Source organism: Leptodactylus fuscus, chromosome 2, assembly GCF_031893055.1.
Source record: "Leptodactylus fuscus isolate aLepFus1 chromosome 2, aLepFus1.hap2, whole genome shotgun sequence".
Taxonomy (NCBI): Eukaryota; Metazoa; Chordata; class Amphibia; order Anura; family Leptodactylidae; genus Leptodactylus; species Leptodactylus fuscus.
In genome coordinates, this window is record NC_134266.1 from 30,362,293 (window position 1) to 30,386,396 (window position 24,104).

General features: G+C 44.0%; 1 protein-coding gene across 1 annotated transcript; it reads left to right on the forward strand.

The window, feature by feature from the left end:
• Positions 1–11,547: 11,547 nt before the first annotated feature.
• CHMP2B (charged multivesicular body protein 2B) lies at positions 11,548–23,782 on the forward strand. The gene is made up of 6 exons (XM_075263546.1): positions 11,548–11,686; positions 17,941–18,032; positions 19,273–19,467; positions 19,598–19,700; positions 20,725–20,831; positions 22,015–23,782. Exons 1-6 carry the CDS (start codon positions 11,653–11,655, stop codon positions 22,126–22,128), a joined length of 645 nt encoding a protein of 214 aa, XP_075119647.1. The 5' UTR covers positions 11,548–11,652; the 3' UTR covers positions 22,129–23,782.
• The last annotated feature ends 322 nt before the right edge of the window (positions 23,783–24,104 follow it).

Here is a 24,104-nt window from a genome sequence, read left to right on the forward strand (position 1 = left end):
TGGGGCGGTCACATGACTATAATGGGTAAATACACATTTTTATTAACTATGTTATATAAAAAGTAGGAAGGTTTTTAGATTAGTCTAGAAATTTCCATTTATCCTGGACAACCCCTTTGACATGCCACTGATTTTCCAATGGGACTGATCTGTGATCATGTGACTAATGAACGTAAGGTCACATCACCTATGAAATGGAAGGGATCGCCGCGACTGCTTCAAACAGCTGATCCACATGGGTTCCGGGTGTCAGACCCCCAAGCATCTTCAGTTGATGACGTATACTAAGAACAGGTCATCAAACAGTCATGGGAAACCCCTTTATTAGTCACATAGTCAAACTCTTCATAAAGTAAAAGAAGAGCAGAGGGCGCCATACTAAGTGTGTAAGAACAATATCTAACCACAAAATTATTATTCTAATTATGTGTTGTGCGATTTAACAAAGAAATCTCATATTTAATATTGGGTCATCCACTTTAAGCAGTAAGTGTTTATCCGACACAATGATCCAACCTGTGTAGAAAGGATCAAGTATAGCGTGCCAGATTAATGAGCTGTGTCATAAAAAACTAATGAAGTCCCCTCACCCAAATGTTAATGGTGCCCCAATCCATTCCCATGACAAAGTCCAAAGGATGCCATCAATTAGTCAAAGCGGAGACGATATAATAGAGGTAAAAACAAGCGTTCATCTCCATCATAGACGGGGACGACTTCTACTTTCTCTGTGGAAACTATTAATGAAATACATTATTCAGCACTTGTAAAGCTTCCATTTTCCGTCTCAACAGGATCGTCACGACATTATCCAAGACTTGGCCCTAATGACAAACCCATTAATCTCCCGATCTCCTGCCGAGACGCGTAGACCACCCAGCAACAGCCATTCATTTACCTTGAACCTTGCTGGAGATGGCACGCCAAGGTTTTTACAAATTAATGAACCCGGTAATAAGTGTCACATTGAGATGTATAAGGAAGAAGTGCCAGCTTAAATACTGGGCACGGGCACGGATGGCGACGGCGACATGGTAACACAATGGTGTTTGACTACACCTGCCAAAACTTAGGATTTGCTACCAGAAGTCACATCAGCGTTGTTTCCTGTAGTTTTCAGAAGTAACATTGCCACATGCTCATTGGCAATAATTCTAACTTCATTTGCGCTGAAATTTTGCAAATAGTATAAACCCCCTAGTGTTACATTATTTATTATCCGTCCCCTCATATCTTTGTCTCCTCAGCTTTATGCAATGCCTATCGCTGGCAGGAGCTAATAGTGAGGAAGAACAAAGATATGACATTGATATTCGGTTTTTCTTGAGATAAGCGGCATTACAAAAATGCACTCCCAGAAAAAAATTCTCTAGTCCGCTGTACCAGATAGATGCAAAAATCGCCATGAGTATCACAGCCCCAGAACTGGCCACATGCTGCAGCGTGATTTGGGCACTTGCTTTCCTTGTATGGGACTGGCTTCTTTACCAAGTGCGTGCCCTGGTTGCAAGAGGCAGCGGCTCAGTAGCGCAGTCCCATCCAAGGAAAGTAAGTGTCCGGATCACGCTGCAGCGTGTGGCCAGTTCTGGTGCTGTGATACTCACGGCGATTTTTGCATGGCTATGGTACAGGAGAAGCGGAAGGGTAACAGAACTGGAGCCTCAGAAGGCGGAGAAGACAGTGGATATGGCTGTGACTGCAGAGACCGGTCAGGAGAGCCGCAGAGGTCTAAACTAGCACGGAGAGGGCTGCCTGCTGGGTTTGTTTTCAGGGCAGCCCTCTCCTGCGCTAGTTTAGAAAAAAAAAAATTGCCCTGGCTGCCGCCCCCTCCAAAGGGCCGCCTGAGGCCGCTGCCTCACCTCGCCTCATTAGAGGTGCGGCCTTGGCTGGGGGGTAAGGAGAGCTCCACCCGACAGTACTCTTCCATAGAATTGTACTGTCAGATGACGCTGAGCAGTAAGTCCCGACCTTCTGATGGTGAAGGGATACTGATGCCAAAACTAAAAGCACAGATAACTCCAGCACTCTGGTGTGTACTGAATTCACTGCACTGTCAGCTTTCTAGCAGTATGTAAAACCGCTGGTGCCAGGAGACATGAAAGGTTATCTTTAAAGTATCTTTACATGACCCTGTAAGGATGAGACACTTCCAGACTACCTTACCTATTAGATTTGTAGCCATATTCATAGTGTATGTAAATGCTACACTAAATACAGATGTAGCTGTGCTAGTATTATTCAGCATACTAAGCATGTGTACTAAGCACATTGTTCCAAATGACCAGATCAGCTCTGCTACATTGATAAGCTCATATGTGGTGTGAACTGAATGGAGCACTGCAGGAAGGTCTAGTGTGCGCCCCCGATGTGTCTTCTGTCCTTCTGTGATCTGAGTTCTGTAAGGTGAGCAAACATAATATAATAGTGGTAATTGTCCCATTAACATACTGGGTCCCATAGCACACATGGGACCCAGCGCCAAAATCACTGCAGAAAACACTGCGGTGTAAATGCATAGCGTTTTTTTCCACAGTACTTTTCAAAGAAAGGGCTCGTTCACACGGTGTAACGTGCCGCGTGATGTGGCACGTGTACGCCGCGTGACCCTTTGCGTGCTGTACACGCTCCCATTCATTTCAATGGGAGCGGGGATCATATGCGCCGTGCTAGTTTGCGGCCGTGCATTTATTCACGGCCGCAAACTAGCGCGGCACTTATGATCCCCGCTCCCATTGAAATGAATGGGAGCGTGTACGGCACGCAAAGGGTCACGCGGCGTACACGTGCCACATCACGCGGCACGTTACACCGTGTGAACGAGCCCAAAGTCCGAAGAGATTTCCTCTGCAGACTTTCTGTCTCTATTATACCAATAGGGAAGATGCCAGCGGTATAGCTATAATTGACATGTTGCGATTTACAAAATCGGACGGTTCTTAAAGGGATCCTATCATTGAAAAGCTATTTTTTGTGACTAACACGCAGGAATAGCCTTAAGAAAGGCTATTCTTCTCCTACCTTTAGATGTCTTCTCCGCGTCGCCGTTCGGTATAAATCCCGGTTTCCGTCTGTATGCAAATGAGTTCTCTAGCAGTACTGGGGGCGGGCCCCAGCGCTCAAACAGCACTGGGGGCGTCCCCAATGCTGCCAGAGAACTCTGCAGCGCCGCCTCCACCTTCATCAGGATCAGGCTCTTCACGCGTCTTCTTCCAGGGCTGGGAGTCAAACTTCTAGGCCTTGGGCAGAGCCGACTGCGCATGCCCACAGGCCACAAGAAAATGGCCGCTTACTTAACGCCCCCAGTTCTGTGAGAGAACTAATTTGCATACCGACGAAAACCGGATTATATACCAAACGATATAAATCGCAAAGCGATTTAATGGATTTGGAAGAAGAGGAGATTGTTTTGAGGAGGAGAAGAGTGAAGAAAAGAAGACCTACCTCTGTTTCATCGGCTGATGAGCAGAGAGTGATGGATAAAGATCTAATCTTCAAGAAAGCACCGAAAAAACGGCGTGCTGTCCTGTCTTCATCGGCTGATGAGCAGGACCAGAAGGATGAAGAAGAGGACTTCATCATCAGGAAGAAGGAGAAGAAGCGACGTACCGTCCTGACCTCACCGGATGAAGATATGAAGACATCAAAGAAGAGGAAGAGAACTGCCCCATCCAAATCCTCCAAGATGCCGTCTGCCATCCAGGATGAGAGTGAAGAAGTGACTGCCCACTGGAACTGTCTCAGGAAGAGAAGATTCACCAAGACCTCTTCAACTGAAGCACAGAAGACCGGTGAAGATGTCCAGAAGCCCCAAGACCGGCCAGAAGACCAGAAAATCTCAGGTATGTGCATACGCACATACACACAAACACATATACATATATATATGTATATTATTATATATACATATAAATATTTATATATATATATTATATTATATATAAATATTTGTAGGGCTATTTTGGTAGTATCAGGTTGCTACCTCTCCAATTCTGTTGCAATGAGACAACCAGAAGTAAGACTTACATTTAGATTTACATTTCCCATTTACAGCCGGGGTGTGACTATTTGATTGAAATCTAGCTGTAAGTGCATGCAATATAGTGGAGGATACTAAGTGCCTATTCACATAACGCATCACTCACTGATGTTATTCTATGTATATTTATAATGACTGGTTTATATGATTGAAATTTGTACATGCCACATAATAGGAATGTTAGATGCCTGTTCACATGATGCTTTATTTCAATGATTTCATATATTTTTGCCTACAATTTAAAGTGGTTGTCCAAGCTTATGATACTGAACTCCACCTCCTCTTATTAGGAAGTGAAATCATGTCCCTTGGTCACATCACCATGCTGCAGCTCAGTCCCATTTGAATGAATGGGGCTCAGCTGTATCATGGTCATGGAACAAATGGTTGTGATGTCACTGCCTGAGAAGTGAAAGTGGAGCTCAGTATCATATGCCTGTCCTTAATAAGTTATATAGGTTGGGTAGCATGTACCTCAAAGGGATTGTCCAGGACTAGGATACTGAGCTCCACTTCTTCTCAGGGCAATGATATCACATCTGTTGGTCACATGACTATGTAACACCTAAGCCCTATGCATTTCAAAGGTACTGAGCTACACAATGAGTGTGATATCATTTCCTGAAAAGACAAAGTGGAGCTCAGTATCAGAGGCCTGGACATCCCCTTTAAGGTGCATATTACCCCACCCATATAACTTATTAAGACAGATAAGTGTTTAAAGGGTTTGTCCGGGACTAGGATACTGAGCTCCACTTCTTCTCGGGCAGTGGTATCATGTCTGTTGGTCACATGACCACGCTACTGCTGAGCCCTACTCATTTGAATGGGACTGAGCTACAGCATGAATATGATGTCACTTCCTGAAAAGAGAAAGTGAAGCTCAATACCATAGGCCTCTTCAGGTCCACTGTCTGGGCGGATTGGCAACTATACTTTACACAACCCTCATGTTGACTTCATTTTCACTTACAAGTCTAGTATGAGTGTATGGCCCTTTAAATCAGTCATGGTGTCAATCATGTGACCTGTGGTATCCAGTAGTAATATGAGGGCCAGAACATACACAATATATCACTACAACACCTCACCATGTCTGTGGCCATACAGCTTCACAATCTGCTCCATGCTCTATGCGTGCTTTGCTTTTTTTTCTTTCCAACAGTTTATTGACAAAATTACAATATCATCCAGTAACAGTTGTTTTTGTTGTTTTTTTTTTCAAATTAACTTTTTTAAACTATCACTATCGAATAGAATGCGCCCATAGGAATGAATGGAGGCAGAAGGCGTCCGGCCGCTTAACCCCCTGCGCACCGGCCACTCCCATTCATGTCTATGGGAGCGTGCTATTCAAAACTGCCATTTCGAATAGTATTCGCTCATCTCTATGTATTATACAATATTTTATTTTCCTTGTGTGTAAGATATTTGTAGATATCCATAGTGATATTTCTCATTTTCAGATCCTCCTGAAAAATCCAGCAAAGTGCTTGGGAATGAATGGCAAGATCCGTAGCCATCAGTTCTTCAAGAATATTGATTGGGTCTCTGTTGAAGTGCTCCGGATGCCCCCACCACACATCCCAGAACCATCAGCACCTCATCGCCCTGCCAAACATTTCAACCTGTCCAGAATGAAGGCAGCAGAAGCCAAGAGAAGACGTATAACAGCAAAAGATCAGGCCATATTCAAAGGGTTCTCATTTGTCATCTGATGAACCTTCTACAAGACACCGGCTCTCAAGTCACCAGAGAAAAATATCCCCTGAGCTCCTGGCAGAAGACCAATGGACAGACCAAAGACAGGAACCTTCTTCAAAAAACACAGAAGATTGGACTGGACTGAAGAGAGACATCTTCAAGAAAGAGGAAAAAGCTATTGAAGACATCACTGGACGTCGCTAACGAACCCGGCTGGTAGAAGATCTGCAAGGGAGGTAAGTAGGGGCACCAAAACATCAGTGCTCCTGTCTAATCATGGGCATGTGTATTTCACCGGTAAGTGGATTTCTTCAAATTCATGATAGCGCCTTGTGATGCTGCCTTGAGTTGGAGAAAGTCAGATTATCACGTGCCTATGATATTTTTAATACTGTCTACAGAGTTATACTCTCTATATAGATATTTTTTAAAAAATCTTACCGATATTAGGAATTCCTCTTGTCCATTACAGTAATGTCATAGGTGGGAGGAATAGGTGCGAGTTGGCTGGCTATTAAGGGGTGGCAGGAGGCCGGTTTTATTGTTTTAAAATAAATATTAACAGTTACCTCTGGAGTATGCAAATAGCCCTACAAGTAGTAGCAAGAGACCAACACTGCTGATGGTGGTAAGTAAGATCACTACCCCTGTTTAATCATACGTATGTGTAGTTGATCATGTGGATATCCTCAAATTCACAATAGCACCACCTTGTGATGCTGTCTTGAGTTTGAGAAAATCAACAGGTATGTGATGGATGACTATATCCTTATGACAGTGAAGAGATATCGGTAACGGCACCGATATCTCCAGCCCCGGGGCACATAACGGGAAAGCCGTCAGTGCACTGAATTCAGCACAGTCGGCCTTCTAGCGTATATAAAACTGCATGTGCCCAAGGACATGAAAGGTCGTCTTAATGAGTTCTCCTAAGATCAAAGTTTATAACCTAAGGTTAGGTCATAAGTTTCTGACCTCTAGGAAAACCATCAGTCAGGTGTTCTTTTCTCTTCCATTTGCATGTTTTGGCGGTTGAGTATGTTCAGCATTCTGCTACCAACTGTCATTCAAATGGGACATCACAACACCTATTCTGTGGGCAGGTAATAAGCTATGATTATAGGAGAAAACCCTTCGGTGTATGAAGACGTACACGCGAAAGATTCGTGCAGACTTCAAGGTGGCGTCCAGTATGGAAATACTCAGTAGTCTGAACAATATAAACTTTCTAGAAGTTCTGTCATGTTAAATGCCATTGTGATGCAGCACATAATGTTAGCCCAAAAATATCTGCTAATAGAGGGTCGTGTGATGTCATCAGCATCTCCTAATGAAACGCAATCTTCCTGCACCAGTTTCCTGCTTGTCTAGTACGCCTTGTAGTATATAGCTCCTATGGTCATGTTATCACTGTACTCTTTATAGTAAATTGCTTACAGGAATAACCTGCTTACTTCTGCGTGCTATTGTAGTGCATGGTAGGCAGAGGTTAAAGAAGGTTAAAGAAGTAGTGCAGGAATATTTATTTATGGCCTAAATATGTAACTGCACAGAAGCAGAGGGATCCGTTCGATGCATAGTGGCCTACAGGTTTACTGCAGCTCTGTTAACAATTCACGTCAATGGGAGCTGAGCTGTACTACCAGCGCCTTTCCACTATACAGGCCACAGACACATCTGCTTCTGGCTCCCTGAAATGTATAGTATGGGGGTTAAAAGTGGCCATGAACAGATGATCCATGCTTGGCACAGCTATTGGGGCCTAATCCGGAGCATAGTGCGCTGCTGGATGTCGGTGCAGTGCACCGGCTTTCAGTCGTGGCTACCCGGTTTTAGGATTGGAACCTGAGGCAGCCTCCGCCTCAGCTTCTGATCCAAGAAACCCTGTGTGAACTTACCCTAAGACTCCCCAAGCCAGCACTCTCTTCCCCTGTCGTAACGCTAAGCCAGCCCAGGACAGTTTGCATGCAGCTTGTTCTTTTTTTAAAGCGCCCTGTCCTGGCTTAGGTCAGAAAAAATGCCGCCCCCCGGCATAGCGCCGTCTGAGGCAGTTGCTTCACCTCGCCTCATTAGAGGTACGGTGCTGCTGACAGACCCCAGTATCTTACAATGGGGTCTATCAGATTCCTCCTTAAAAAACTATACAGTCTCCTAATGGAGCCTCCAACACAGCCTAAGCAGGAACAGTGACAGCAGAAAGATAGATGACGGCCCAGTACGGTCACCTCAGAGGGGATCTGTACTTACATTCGGGGGGTCTTTATTTCCTACAAAAGCAATGAGAAGAAGAGCAGCTACACATCTAATAATCCCTGCCTCTAGTCACATCATTTGTCAATGCCATGACTTGGATGTTTACCAGCTGCGGGACTATGGAGAATTTTTTACCTCTTCACTTCTGATGAATATGTGATGATGTAAGCATGTAGACATACAGGAGACACGCAGGTGACATGTATGATTTCTTCAAACCTTCCGCTGTGCACCTAAAGGATATTCACACGCAGCAGATTTGTTGGCAACATTTCTGTGAGCGTAAAGTGCTGGCTAGCGTTTTCACAATGTCACACTGTCTACTCTCAGACAATACAAGGATACGTTATATTGTACATATCTTTTATGGATTCTTCTGGTTATGCCCAATGTCAGGTTGGTGGGAGACTGCAACTGGAAATACGCCTTAAGGATGAAGCCCGCACATTGCCAAAACGCAGCCATGGTCTGCCATGGTCAAATCGTGATGGAAAACGCCACCATTTGACCGCGGTGTTTCTGCCACAGAAAAAAATCGCAGCTTTTACAATCAGGACAAAGTGGATGGGATTCTAACAATGGGATTCTGTCGCGTTCAAATCACGGCCATTCTGTCCCGGATGGAAATGCAAAGATTTGACTGTGGCAGAGATGCTACAGGAAAAATTGCGGCGTTTTACAGTCAGGGCAAAATGGATGAGATTCTTGTGAATCCCATGCACACTTAGCAATAAAAACTGCGGTGCGGATACTCCCCGATTTCCAAAACTGGCGTGGTTTTGGAAATTGCAGCATATCAATACCTATGGAAATGATGGAGCTTTCCTCATAAGTATAATTGTAACAGAAAATCTGCAGAGGCAAACTCCGCAAACTTTCAGAGTCATGCCAGCGGGACTACCCGATCTGGGTGTGAGAGAGGAGCGGAATAACAGCATCGCTTCTGCCGCTGCTGGCTTCATGCAGGGCAGGAGCATAGCGATGTTGGAGGCATCTGTGTCAGCGTCTAACTGTCCCCGGCATCCGCCTCTCTATTACAGCGGATGCCGGGTCTGTATTCACATATGCAAAGCCAAGCGGCGTGCACGCTTATAGATGGTGAGACCAGTCTAGCCTTCACAATGCGAATACAGACTCGGCATCTGCTGTAATAGAGAGAGGCGGATGTCGGGTCTGTATTTGCATTGTGAAGGCTAGACTGGTCTATGAGCGTGCACGCAGGGCCAGCGGCATCTCGCCGCTTGGCTTTGCATATGTGACCTCGCCCACCAATGACGCAACAAAGCTGGAAGAAAGAAGATTTTACAACAACGAAGACTGGTGAGTATGCGACGTGGGAATACCCCTTTAAGCCTAAGGACCTATGGCGTAGCTAATGCGGAAAACATGAATTCAGAGCAATAGAATTGTGTTCCACTCTTATCTTCTCAGGTTTCTTGTCCAGTGGAAGGCAAGAACCAGAGGTTCAAGATGAAGTGGAAAAACTGCGCTCCCTGGTTGTTGATAGGTAGTGACACAAAGACCAATTGTCCACGTATGGATTTATTAAGAAACAAAAGCACAACGCGTTTCGGACCTTCAAGGGTCCTTCTTCAAGTGTATTTTACATCTATACCAATATGTTTTTATGACTATGCCTGAAGCTTAAGGCTGTATATCAAATGAGCTTCTGCTAAGCTTTGTTCTTGCACTTGAAGAAGGACCCTTGAAGGTCCGAAACGCGTCGTGTTTTTGTTTCTTAATAAATCCATACGTGGACAATTGGTCTTTGTGTCACTACCTATCAACAACCAGGGAGCGCAGTTTTTCCACTTCATCTTGAACCTCTGGTTCTTGCCTTCTACTGTCTTGTCTCCGGGATTCCGCTGCCACTCTCACCTGGATTGTTTACCAACTTAAATCCACATTGGGGTTGTGATATCCCACAACCCTTCAGGTGAGAGGCCAACTGGTCTAAATTAATATTAATGAATATTGTCTGCCACCATTTTAACAGATCTACTACGCTTAGAGCGCTCGGTGTCTTTTTCCTCTCTTCAGGTTTCTTGTTCAGAAGCGAGGCTATTTCCATAGGACCCATCATGGATGAAGGTGTAGAGGACCCCACCTTTAGGATTTGCATCCACCTCAAGAACAAGGTGCCCATCTGTCCTAGAAAGTGAATAGAGAGGGGCTGTGCATGCAGGTATTACTCTATTCACTTGTATAAGAGTCACAGAAATAGTCTCTGGCTCGTAGATCGTCTTACGTCACTGCCATGGCATTCACATCGCGTTTTAATCATCAATTTTTAACTGATAGATGTGGTGAAGACAAAAAACATAACAGTCTGTGGAGTCTCATCTTCCTCTTGTTTGGTGACAGCTGGACACGTATTGGGCAGCGATCTCCACCGTGGCCTCTTCTTCTCCCAGTAGGATGTAGAGTTTCCTCTTCTTGTCTGTAGATATGAAGTCTGGGATGTGGGCAGAGAGTCTTTGGTAGTAGACGGCCCTCACAGCTGAGTATTTGGTGCAGTGTAGCAGGAAGTGGGTCTCGTCTTCTAGGGCCCCCTGGTCACAGTGCTGGCACAATCTGTTCTCTATGGATGAGTACTGTCAGATGGGGGGGGGGGGTGTTCCTCACAGCTCAGCGTCATGGCTGGGTGGTAAGGAACGCTCCCGCTGACAGTAGAGGGCTATGGACGAGTGCTGTCAGGAGGGATGTTCCTCACAGCCCGGCTAGACTGTCAGGAAGGTCCTTCTGACACTGAAGAGATACCGGTAACGGCACCGATATCTCCTGCACAGGGGCACATAACGCGAAAGCTGACAGTGTACTGAATTCAGCGCACTGTTGGCTCCCTAGCGGTATATAAAACCGTATGTGCCCGAGAACATGAAAGGTCCTCTTTAAAAAGTGGTTCCTACAGACTCCATAGACGCTAGAAGTGTCCGTCCTGCTTGCAGGTTACTCTCCGCATGTTTTAAGTGGAATTAGGGACTGAATCCCCAAATGGTCACACAACCCTAGTGTGACCGTAGCCTAAAACTAATGATCATAACAAGATGTGACCGACCCCTTATACAAGATGGCGGAGCTCGGAGAAGATAGTTCTTTGCTCCACTATTATATTCCACATTATCTGCATCCTACAGACATGGACAGTGTTGAAAATGGAACAGCACCGAAAATCCAGGACTGTCCCGCTAGATCCGGGCCACTACTATAGCGCCCCCAGCAGGTGCATCACTCGCCCTATGGTTACACTGGTCCTGGACAGCAATGTCATGTCTATGGAATTGGGTTCTGGCTAAAATCTACATCATAAGGACTCTAGGCTGCCGGCAGTTACACGTGGAGCCCTGCGGGTAATGGTGACAGAACTAATGTGACACTAGTGCCGCCGCCATTATGAGCCGCGCTCGGTATCGTCAGTCACTGACCAGGTGACGCGGGCTCAGCACCTCGGCGACCGTCACGTGACCAAAACTCGACGGGATTTCCCAGGAGGGAGGAAAACGTCACTGGAAAGGGGCGGGGTTTTAGGGTAGCGATGGGGTCACGTGGTGCGCGGAGAGGGCGTGTACTCGTGGATCATGTGAGAGGAGGGGGGAGAAGCTGAGTAACCGGTTCCTGGTCGCACAGTGAATGAGGAAGTGGCGGAGAAAGCGGCAGACATGGCCTCCCTGTTCAAGAAGAAGACGGTCGACGGTGAGTGACATTAGCGGCCTGGCGTGACGCTGCCGTGTGTCCCCATGTCTGTCCTGTGTGTAGTCTACCTGCTGTGTCACCGTGACGTCCGCCTCTGTGCCCTTCACCCATCCTCCTCCTCCTCACCTGACTCTCTCATGTTTTCCTCTGCCTTGTTTTTGCCCTATCACCCTCCTATCCCTGCAGTTGGCTCTGCTGCCACCCTATGCCCCTCAGCACACAGCCTGGCATTGATGCCCCGGCCCTATGACAGTTCTGCCTGTCACCTCTCACTCTTGCTCTGCTCCATAACCATGGCCGCTCCTACCAGAAGCCTGGTCATTGTCATGTGCTCCAGATTTGAGACAATTGCGCAAGTCTTACACTTAATTGGAGTAATGTTGTTTATTTCTTAGATGCCCTGTGATATAGACATGGCATAGTAATAAAGCTGTGGCCCTGTCCCTGTATATAGTGCTGCATTATAGGGGTAGGTGCCAGGACGGACCCATTATAGTCACTGTATACATTGGAGGATGTCATGGCGGTGACTAAAAGTGTTATATATTGGCGCCAGTATTCACTGTGTGTCTAAAAAACACTCACAGTATATATATATATATATATATATATATATATATATATATATATATTTATTAAAACATAAAGTTTTTTGGTCTCTCTCTCCTTTTGACCTTGTTTCATCCTCACGTGCCCCATACACCTGTCCCCTATGCCACCTGGTGCCCCACATCACCCCCATGATCTTGTTGTTATAAAGCAGAGTAAGCCTGCACTGCCTCTCTCCATCCATATCATTGTGTCTGAGTCTGTGTCTGCACTGATGCCCCCCCCCCAGCCTGGCTATTACTGCAGCGTCTATATGTCCTCTACCAGAATTCTTGGCATGGTTGTTTGCAGCGAGGCTTATCCTCACGCCGGTCGCCTAAAAGAGGATTGCTTGGCAAAATTTACTGTGGATTTTTTGGCTGGTTGCTTTACATTAACTTTTTTCTGTTTGTTTTTATCTGCGTGATATTTTCCATTAATATTCTAATACATTCCCTGTACAGTTTCCTATACAGTCATAGTCTCAGCATATTAATGTATCTTCAAAGAGCTCCTGTCTGGGATTAGTGGGCTTTAGTGTTGGATTAAGTTTTGATCTGGAGCATTCTTCATGAAATATTCAGTTTTTTTGCTAGAATGGTTCCCGTGTTGTAGATTGTTTCCTTTGGATGTAGCAGAGCTGAGTTTGTAAAATGTAACAAAGCTGAGATAGTCAATGGGGTTTATCATTGTTACATAGGACTGTACAGCAGTTAAGATCAATGACAAGCTCAGCTCTGCTACATCTGTAGGTTACAAACTGGTGCTAACAATAAGCCATACACCCTATGTATGCTGGCAGGTTTTTTATTTTTGGTGTCAGGTTATTTTGAATTGTTTCTATAGATAGATCCTTCTACCCGGAAGTTTTTTTTTTACTATTTACCCACGTGATACGGCGTAGGACTCGGAACTGATGTCACCAACTCATCAGGTGACAAAAAGGGGGCAGGGACGAAAAGGTGACTCAGGAGATGACTCACAGAAGGGTTTGGTGTCAGGTTTTCCGATAGGGAATGAGTGACAGGCAGAATTATCTGAGGAATAAGTGACGGAAACTGGGATGGGAGTGGGAGTCTAGTAAATGGTTAAACGTGATGGGAATGGCTGAGAATTCTGCTGTGAATTGTTACATTGTGTGTGTATATATATATATATATATATATATATATATATATATAAATATTTATATTACAATACACAGACACACACACATATATATATATAAAATATATATATATATTCCAATACACACATCTATTTATAAATAATCTCTGCAGTCTAATAGTAATTTAATAACATATTAATTACTTCTATACCACCCTGTAAATCGGCCATTGCTCAGTACTAGAGCCTTGAACGTCGCAGTCTGGAGACCTCGCCACGGATAAGATGATCTGCAGGATGAGTAGCTCCGGGCAATTCTTAACTACATCAGTTTTCTAAGTACATTTTTATAGCACTTTTTTTTTTTCTTAGTAAAATTAGTTCAATCCCATAAATCCTTTTTTTAGATTGGAAACACACACACACACACAGTTTTTTTTTTTTTTTTGGTTTTTTGTTTAAATGCTTTTTTTTTTTTTTTTTTTGAGCCAAAGCTAGAATCAGATTGAAAAGGGATGAAAAATATAAAGGAAGGATTTGTACATCTCCCTCCTGCTGGGGCCAGTTCTGGCTTTAGTGCAGCGTCTGCCTGTGGGTTTCCAGACAGAAAGAGACTGTGATCAGAGTATGTACAATCAGCAGAGGCTTCCCATGGAAGTATGCTGCAAAGTAAGGGCCAGTTCACACGGAGTTAACGGGCGCGCATTCTGGCACGTATACTCGTGTCAGAATGTGAGCGCTCAAAACAGATCCCATTTATTTCAATGGGTTGTTGCGCATAATTTTGCATTCAGTAATAGAAGGGTTAATAGTTTATTTTTGTCCGTCTAAATCTAACCCAGCACCCAAATTGCTCCACCTACTACACCTACCTGTTCAGTGAGTATTACCTGTACTATGGGGGCTCTCAGAGTAGATAGTAAAGCCCATAGCACAGGTAATATACACTGACTTTGATGCCAGTTACAATCAATTGACCCTGAGTCAAAATGGGGCAGAAAGCCAAGGTTCGGACTAACTAGAATTTGGGCAGGAAATAAAGGCGTGCAATGTCTGCAAATATCTCCTTTACTACAACCATCCGTGTACATATCCTAGCCTCTGGGATGTCAGAAGCAGAAGGCTCTGTACAAGGGCTAGTGGCCGTGCCAGGGGTCGGACCCTCAACGTCCTGAGGAAGGCTTTAGTATCAACCCACCAGAACCAGAAAACTCCTATAACTTCTGAATAATATCAGTAGCCCATTATTATATAGCAAGATGGGTTGGTGATCACATAGATAGATTACAATATATTGTTCTCTGTTATCAGCCATCCATGTAAATAATATGTGCACCTATAACAGACTTTAGTTCCGATCCCCGGGCTCCCTTCTGTATTATACACCTGTTTGTTTTCTCCTTGTGTAGTGTGAATGATGTCCTTGTTTTATCAGATTGCTCCCTCTAGTGGGACGTCTCCATACTACAGTTATCCAGGCAGGAATTGTAGACTTTATGTATTTCTAATTCAGAGCTCCTTTCTAGTTTTGGACAGGATTAAGTGCGCTCATTTCATTCCTCAAACGCATCCTCTACGTCGGACAGTACAACATATAGGACGTATTAGAGATCCGCGCACGCCCCATTAATGTCTGTATCCAGCAGTGATCTATTAACCAGGAAGAACCTGCGCTATGATTTGACCTGTATTCCTTGTGACATGGTGGCAGATTGGATTAGTCTGTCTCCGGAGGGGTGCGGGTAGACGGCGTCTCTGCCGTGTCCTACTATATGACATTTTATTAGCAGGAAACCTCAGAGTCAGGGACAGATGTGAGAAACCATTTCCTTCATAATGGAAAGCGTCAGTCAAGTCAATACAAAGAAAAGGAAATGAACAGGGAACGAACAGGTTGTCCTTCTATCGATCAATATGTATAGTAGTAAAATAATATACACCAGATACCATGTGAGCAAGGCACGCGTCTGGTACCTGAGTGACGGCTGTGTGCCCAGTACATGCTACATGTGCCATCTCTGCTCCAAATTTAGCCTCTCTTCTTTAAAATATCCCCCCCTCCTACCAAAAACGACTTTGTAGGAGGTGGCGTACTTTATCCATGGTGGCGTCATGATATAAATGATTGTGTTTAACTCCTTGGCATCCCACCCACTCGGCTGTGTTTGGACCAATTGGGCTTGGCAACAAGTACTGCAGTGTATAGGTGGGCACGGCACTGCCACGTAGGGCACATTTCTAGGATATCCTTTGGACTATACTGAATACAGACCTGAGACCCGCTAAGTGACAACATGGTCGTGGATGTACGGAGACCCTGGGACCCTTCCTCGATCATGGATAACCTACTGAAATGGGAGGATGGATAAGGCAGAGAAGGATCAGCTCATGTCTGCCTCGTATTTTCCCCTCTTTCTTGACTCCTTGAATGGGATTTTATCTGCTGTGATAGTAACTGGAGCGCAGGACACAATGCAGCTCTCTGTATTCTCTGTATACAGTGTGATACATAGGACTGTCCTTTCTTCATGGCAGTGGATAGTGCAGGTAATATATAGCACAGTAGGCAGGGCCAACCTCTTATGGATGTAGGAATTCTTCTTCTCTGCTATTTTTATATTTTTACTGGGATTTTATCTTGCTGGTTTCACACTGCTTTGTCCATAAGTAGCGTCCATTGGAAATATATCTCTATGTAGGTCTCCGGCTTATGCCAGTGTACAAAGGCTCATAACAATAAGGCAGGCTTTTATGCTGTATGGGAAAAACTATTTTGGGTGACGGCAGAGTTGAAAACAGTCACCGGATTTAGAATAAATTTTTTATTTTTTTTTCCTACCTATATTATAGAATTTTTAATATCGTATAGTTATTAGCGGCTTCATTTTACATTTTTACTTTATTAGAAATGAAATCGTTAGCTTTTTATTAAGTTGGAGGATTTTTACAGATTATGGAGTCAGTCGAGCTGTGGGTAAATGGGGTAGGTGGTCCGGCTTTTTCATTCTATGACCCTGGGGATATTGCCGTAGGTAAAAGGTATTGTAATGTATACCATCCTGACGGAGGCCAAAAGGACATGGCGAGGTGCAGGGGCGACTATAGATGTCTTTAAGGTGTACGCTGGAGAGTGCATATGGCAAACAGACGCTGAAAACCTCAAGCAGCCTCGAGATAGATAGATATGAGATAGATAGATAGATAGATAGATAGATAGGGTATATAGATAGATATGGTAGATAGATATTTATATATATATATATATATATATATATATATATATATATATATAATGTTTATATCACTTCTGCCTACTGGAAGCTTAGAAATGCTGTTGGATTTGTATATTGACCTTTTACATTTTTTTTTTTTTATTATCAGGAATTTGTATTTTGTAAGAAAACTGGTTGACATGGGGATTATCCAACACGTCCTAGTGTCTCCTCTCCATTGTTCATTGTTCTGGTCGGAGGACCAGAACAACGAAGAGGTGGACCACTAAAATAAAACCATATTAAAATTAAAACCAGTGGAAGAAAAAGTAGTCCCTGCCAGACTTTTTCCTCCGCCAGTTTTCTGGCAGACGTTGCAGCAAAGTCTCCAACGGAGCAGATGTGAAATAGCCAGACCCTTGGTTTGCATCTGCATTCGGTAATCCGTTCGGGGAATCCACATGGCGACTCCCTGAATGGACTACCGAATGCATGGACCCCATAGACTATAATGGGGTCCGTGTGCTTGCTGCGAGATCTCCACACGAATCATGTGGATAGGAAAGTAGATTGTGAACTACTTTCCTGTCCACATGTTCCCTGTGGAGATCTGGCAGCAAGCACATAGACCCCATTATAGTCTAGGGGTCCATGTGCTTTCACTCCGCAGCGCTTGCAAATGTATTCAGTAGTCAGTTCAGGGGGGTCCTCATGCAAACTGCCCTAAACAGATTACCGACACAGATGTGAACGAGGCCTTAGCGAGTTTGTTTTTTAAGCTATCTATCTCTTTGTATATGTTGTTGAGACGGTCTTACCTTGTACAAGTGCCTTACCTCTAGTATCGGTGCATGCTGGGATTTGTAGGGCCACAGGTTTTTATGTCTCCTAATGTCCTCTTACGCAAAGCACGAAGCAGAATTGTAAAGAACATTCCCTTTATAGCTATAATTATTTCTCTGCTTCCGTCGCCCTTTAAGTCTATAAACGCCCTAATTAGATTTAATACGCCCCCTGAGCAATGCTTATCTCTCCCCTTCCCCCGGCAGATCTTCAGCACTTGCAGAAGGTAAAAGCTGCTTTTTAATCTCTTGGAGTTGAGATCCTCCGTCCCTAAATCTTCACCCTATTAAATATTAATATGTACAAGACGTCCCATAGCTTCAGCAAATGATTACAGCACTCGCCAATGGTCGCCCGTCTGACCCCGACACGTCTAATACAAACATTAATAAACTCCTATTGTCTGCAGCGATGATAGTGGGAGAATTAGAGGATCGTACGGAAGGTAATCGGACATTTCTATGGGCAATATTATTTATTTCTAATGTCTTCTCTCTCTTGCAGACATAATAAAGGAGCAGAATAAGGAGCTAAGAGGCACTCAGAGGGCTATAACCAGAGACCGAGCAGCCTTGGAGAAGCAGGAGAAACAACTGGTGAGTGAACTGAAGACTCGTGGAGATATCGCTCGCCCGCAGGACCGACGTGATCTATAATAAGAGCTATCACAAGGGTTGTGCAGTCCAAGAATTAGAGACCATCTAATACGTCTGCTAATAATAAAGCGGGGTTAATGGGGCTGTGCCAGAGACGAAACCAAGCTTAGATATATTGTTTTACTATGTCACGCTCGCCCTATCTGTATCTATAACCTTCTATATACTTTGCATTGCTTATCCGGAGTTCGGTCATTTAGTATAGTGCACATTCATACATCTACTGCCTACTTTTTGCCCCGGATATCCTTGGAGGGGTTGACTGCTTTAGACTGCCCTTCCCCCTTTTGTCCTGTTGAATATTGTTCCATACACATCTTCACAGCAGGCGGCTGCAAAGGGTTAATCTTTTCCCACCCATTCGGCATTGTATTTGAGGTGGCAAAAAATAACACCCCAACACAGTCCCCACACCTCAGATACTCACTTCGCTGCCACTACCTACTCCATTCTGGGCTGATGGGTACCCAACATACCCAACCCAATGCTCCAGCAGACTGAGACCACACATTGATAGGTTTTTGGTTTTTGTTGCATTTTTGTTCCAAAGCCAGGCGTGGATTAAGCAGATGGGAGAAGTATAAGGGATTTCTATACTTCCCATATATGTCCGGTACATTTTGAAGCCACTTCTGGCTTTGGCTTATGAAAACCAAAGCAAAACTGGTGACAAAAACACAGCTAATCTGCAATATGTGGCCTCAGCCTAAGAAAGGTTATGTATTTGTTTAGAGTATACAAGGACAAACTTATTAAAGCTTTTAGATATAAAGTGAAAGGTAAAGTGGGATAAGTACAGCATAGAATTAAAAAAATCAAAACTGAAAATAAAGGCAGAAATAAGAGACCTAAACATTCGAGTATCTTCTTTTATCTTAATGGTAGGAAGGAACAGCCGTGTCAGATACCTCTAAGGACATCACATAATACAGGGACCGCATGATGTGTATAGTGTCATCATCTCCAACGCCACATTTAGTCCTATTCATGTAACCCATAGATACATTACACAGGACTGATCCATGGCCATTCTACTGTGCAGATAGGGGTCAACTTAACGCCATGATTGTTTGTCAAAATTTGTTGTCTGGTATCGTCATACTCCTTCCTTTGAATACCCATAATAACACATGTACAAACAATATGGAAATCAGAATGATATTTTTCCTCTTTTGCCCAGGAAATTGAAATAAAGAAGATGGCCAAGGCAGGTAATAAAGATGCCTGCAGGGTCCTCGCCAAACAATTGGTGCAGCTACGTAAGCAGAAAACCAGGACTTATGCGGTTAGTTCTAAAGTCACCTCCATGTCAACACAGACCAAAGTCATGAGCTCCCAGATGAAGATGGCGGGTGCAATGTCGACCACAGCTAAGGTGAGGGCTCCCTTTAAGTGGATTTTATACCATCATCCCTTTTAAGGCATAATATCAACAGGTTTTACCTTTATAGGGTGGAGATATTTTGCAGAATGTATTTAGAGTTAAGGGTTTTCTTGTGTTCTAGACAATGCAAGCCGTGAACAAGAAAATGGATCCACAGAAAACTCTGCAAACAATGCAAAACTTCCAGAAGGAAAATATGAAGATGGAAATGACAGAAGAAATGAGTAAGTGTCCAGAATATCTTGTTCTTACTATATGGTGGGCATGAATAAATGAGCTGGTTTCCAATACTATAGCATTTCTCAGATATCCCAGCACCAGGGGAGTCATCATCATCATCATCATTCCTCTCTATGCAGCCCCATCATTGCAGGACGCTGCTGCCTGTAGTTCCAAACCGTAAACTCCAAACTACCGTGCTGTTGGTGATGATTTTTCTATAATGGCTACGCCACATCTCTACAGATAAACCTAATGCTACAGTTTTCCCCTGGGCATTTATTAGTGAATAGTCATTTTAAAGGGATTGTCAGGACTTAATTTTTTTTAAGGCCTATCCTCATGATAAGCCATAAATATATGACTGATAGGGTTTCAATATCTGTCTCCTGGACTGATCATCTATATGGAGCCACTACCTGCGCCCGTCTAGTACATAGTTCGGGGTCGGAAACAGAAGACCCTGCCTGCTGTCTGCATTCACTGCAGCTCGGCTTCCACTAAAGTCAGAGGTGAGTGGGTTGCAGTGAAGGCGCCGGGTCACTATAGTGGGGATGTAACTTTCTGCATCCAGCCCTTTATTGTTTAAAAATGATCAGGCCCAGTTTGTGCCCCCTACCAATCATACATTTGTAGCATAGCCTTGGGATAGGTCATAAATAAAATAAGCCTGGACAACCCTCTCAACCCAGGCCTATTGTCTGTGGATAGTGGGTACAGGAGCTTGTTTGGATGGTTCCAATGAGAGGAGCCATGGTTCCTCAGAGTCACTTTGTCTTGCAGGCCTGCTGTGGCTACTAAGGGCTGTCAGCTCATACCTAAAATATACAGGATTTTATATATGGGTGATCAGCTGGGGAGGAGTTTTTCAGTGTGTACTGTCCCATCTTCCAAAATAAAGCCCCCAGTTCTTCTGATCGGTGGGGGTCCTTTGGATTGTCTGTGACTTGCTGTGACCGGTAGTTTGGATAAAGTAAAGATTTTCGTTCTGTCATATGGCCCAGCCCTAATGTGAGGTTTTCTTTGCAGTAAATGACACCCTGGATGACATCTTTGATGCCTCTGAGGATGAGGAGGAAAGCCAGGACATTGTGAACCAGGTGTTGGATGAGATTGGAATTGAAATCTCAGGAAAGGTAAGTACTAAACTCTGTAACTTACAGTAAGTGTCTAGTATTGCAGCACTACATACAGCTGGTAGCATCTTTCTAGGAATCTTAGAGCTTGTACTTCCAGTAGTGCTGTGATGGCTGCAACAAGGAGCTTATTTTCTGGGCGCTTAATATTGACGGCTTATCCTCAGGAGATGGCATCAATATCTGATAGGTGTAGGCCAGGGGTGAGATCCCCACCAATCTGTTGCTTTTAGCTGCTGCCAGGCTCTGGAGCTATACAGTGGATGGAGCCGGGGCAGACTCCTCTGCCCACTGTGCAGTGCCAATGCTGCAGCTCAGATTTCATGCACTCAAATGGGAGCTGAGCTGTAATAATTGGGAATAGCCATTCAATAGCGGATGAAGCTGTCATTCCCTAGAAATGTGTGAAATCTCGGTGTACCTATTCCTCATGGTCACTGGGATATGCAATCTGGCTGGCTGCTTTGGCCGACTCCTCTACCTCTCCTTTGTACCAGTTTTCATACAACTCCCTGTGGCATTCTGACGCTATAAACCTGGAATGAGTATGCAAACTTTTCTGCGCTACTGTTGTCACTTTCTCAAAAAGTAGGTGTGGCAAAAACTGACAGATGGCGGGGGCGACCACCAAATCTATTATTATTATTATTATTATTATTATTATTACTACTACACCAGAAATCTCAGCCTGCATACAGTATGCCCTGTGTGACTGTTTTCTGCCATACAGAACATGACTAAGTTCACAATTATTGGTGCGTGCTGTTGTTGCACAAACATTACAACGTTTTATACACTTTCTACTTAAGAAATAAAAAAATTGCATGTAGTGTGTCAGACACCAATGGGAGCTGGGGTGAGAACGCCTCGGCCTGATAATTTACTATAACCTGCACTAAAGGTAAAATCTACAGCTGTTCTGGGTGATGCAGATTTCAGGTCTGGTGCACATAATCTCCCAACACGGACCAGAATTATTCGGAGGCCGGTGTCTCTTCAGTGGGGGCCTGGATTCAGGACCGTGCACTTCATGCCTTTAATATATCAGCCCCAGGATTATCTGTGCCAGCTTTCACAGTCCTCTCCTTTTACCCCATTCTGCCTTACTCCCATGCCAAATTTCATCCCAGGTCTTCTAATGTGCAACTTTTAACCTGAAACCTTCTTCTTCTTACCCTTTTAGATGGCAAAGGCCCCATCAGCAGCTAAAGGACTTCCCAGCGCATCCTCAACCAAAGCAAACACCATCTCCGATGAAGAGATTGAGCGCCAGCTGAAGGCCTTGGGAGTGGATTAATGGCCGATCTTACAAAGCTTTCTGCTACATGTGGACTTGTATTTTGGCTACTCATGGAACAGTCTGAACAGGCATTTATTTTTGAGGACTGAAAGAACAGACGTGTCTTTTGTCTGCTAATGGACACTACATTGACTTGTATATACAATACTAGTATCTGTATATAGATAATAACACCATAACTCTGTAAAGTGCAAATTACCCATTGTGTCAATAGAAGCGGCCCTCTCGGCTCTGCTGCATTGTACAAATTTGTAAAAACTCTCCTATGCTTTATGTAATGGCCGCATTCATTTCCGTGGTGAATTGGTTAGCATGTTATCTCTAAACGTTTAAAGGGAACCTGCTAGATCTCACAAAATCTGCTCCCCCTCCCCAAATCTGCCACCATGTCTAAGTCCAGGTAGGGTAATATTCCTGACAAGATAACCCAGGAGGGATGGGGTTGGGGTCAGACTTATCTGAACACCTCCTAGTTATGACATTTGACTTCATGAGATTTACCTACAGGGACATATTTAGAAACATTGGGGTATATTTATGAAGCCTGACATTACTCACTCCAGGCTTCATAGCTGCAGACGGTGCACCTCATTTATGAGGAGGCGCCCCCTCTGCGAGGCTACACCCCTGTGGGGGGTAAATGTACACCTGATCATAGATGGCATACACTTCGCTAATCATTTACACCCACTATGAGCGGGTGTAAATGTTACCTGGTATAAATGACAGTAAATCTTGTGGGGCCGCTTTCACCAGACCCCTTTTTTGGGGAAAGTAGCAAAGGCGGTGCAGATTTTAAACCGTCACAATTCTAACTTTTTATGCCTTGGATGCCAGAAAGCTTGTACAAGACATAATAAATCTGCCCCGTTATTACTTCATTTAGTGATAGTTCCCCTTTAACCAGCAGTTCACCACTTCATCCTCTCAGCCATGTGCATGGTAACCGATCTGTATCATGCATGCTTAGAATTCAGATGGAAAGTCCGGATTTTCTATTAAGAAGGATATTCTTTACTAATATAATCTGCCATATCATTCTCATATACACATGACGGGCCGCACAGCTCTCTGTCGCTGAGGGATTACACTCCATTCCTTATATTTGGCATCTGATGGTCCACCATTCCCCTGTACTGACACAATATGGAGTAAAGCTCTAGGTCGCCCGGACTGGATGACCAGAATCCTGAATTTTTAGTCAGACATCTATTTTATTTTTCCAAACTAATATTATGCTGATTTGAGGATTTTGGCAATGTCCATGCCCTGATGCCGGGCTCTCCTTCTACTGCTGTTTGCACTTGGCTACAGATTGAGATTGTACCAATTTTTATCCCAAGATCTACTAACCTACAAATGAGTGGGTGTGAGGTTTACTGTTGTAGGTTATTTTATTTGTGTGCATTTATTTTTGTATGTGAATAAGGACTTATTACTGAATTGTCTGCCGTGTAAGGCTTTATGGAGATGGCGGAGCTATGTGTACTACAATATGGCGGTGTGCATGAGCCCTTATTCTTCTTGTATGATTTGCTTTTTACTATTAACCTGCTCTTTAGTTTTGGGATGTTGGATACCGGGCTTTTATTACATTTTCATCTGCTTTCCATTTCTGATTTTGTGCCTTTGTACATTAAAGCCTTTTCATAACCATCATTTTTGCCTCTTCCAAGTGTTTGTGTATATACAGGGATGGAACCGGTTTACTCTATAACATTATGTATATACAGGGATGGAGCCGATCTACTCTATAACATTGTGTATATACGGGGATGGAGCCGGTTTACTCTATAACATTGTGTATATACAGGGATGGAGCCGGTCTACTCTATAACATTGTGTATATACAGGGATGGAACCGGTCTACTGTATAACATTATGTATATACAAGGATGGAGCTGGTCTACTCTATAACATGTATATACGGGGATGGAGCCGGTCTACTCTATAACATGTATATACGGGGATGG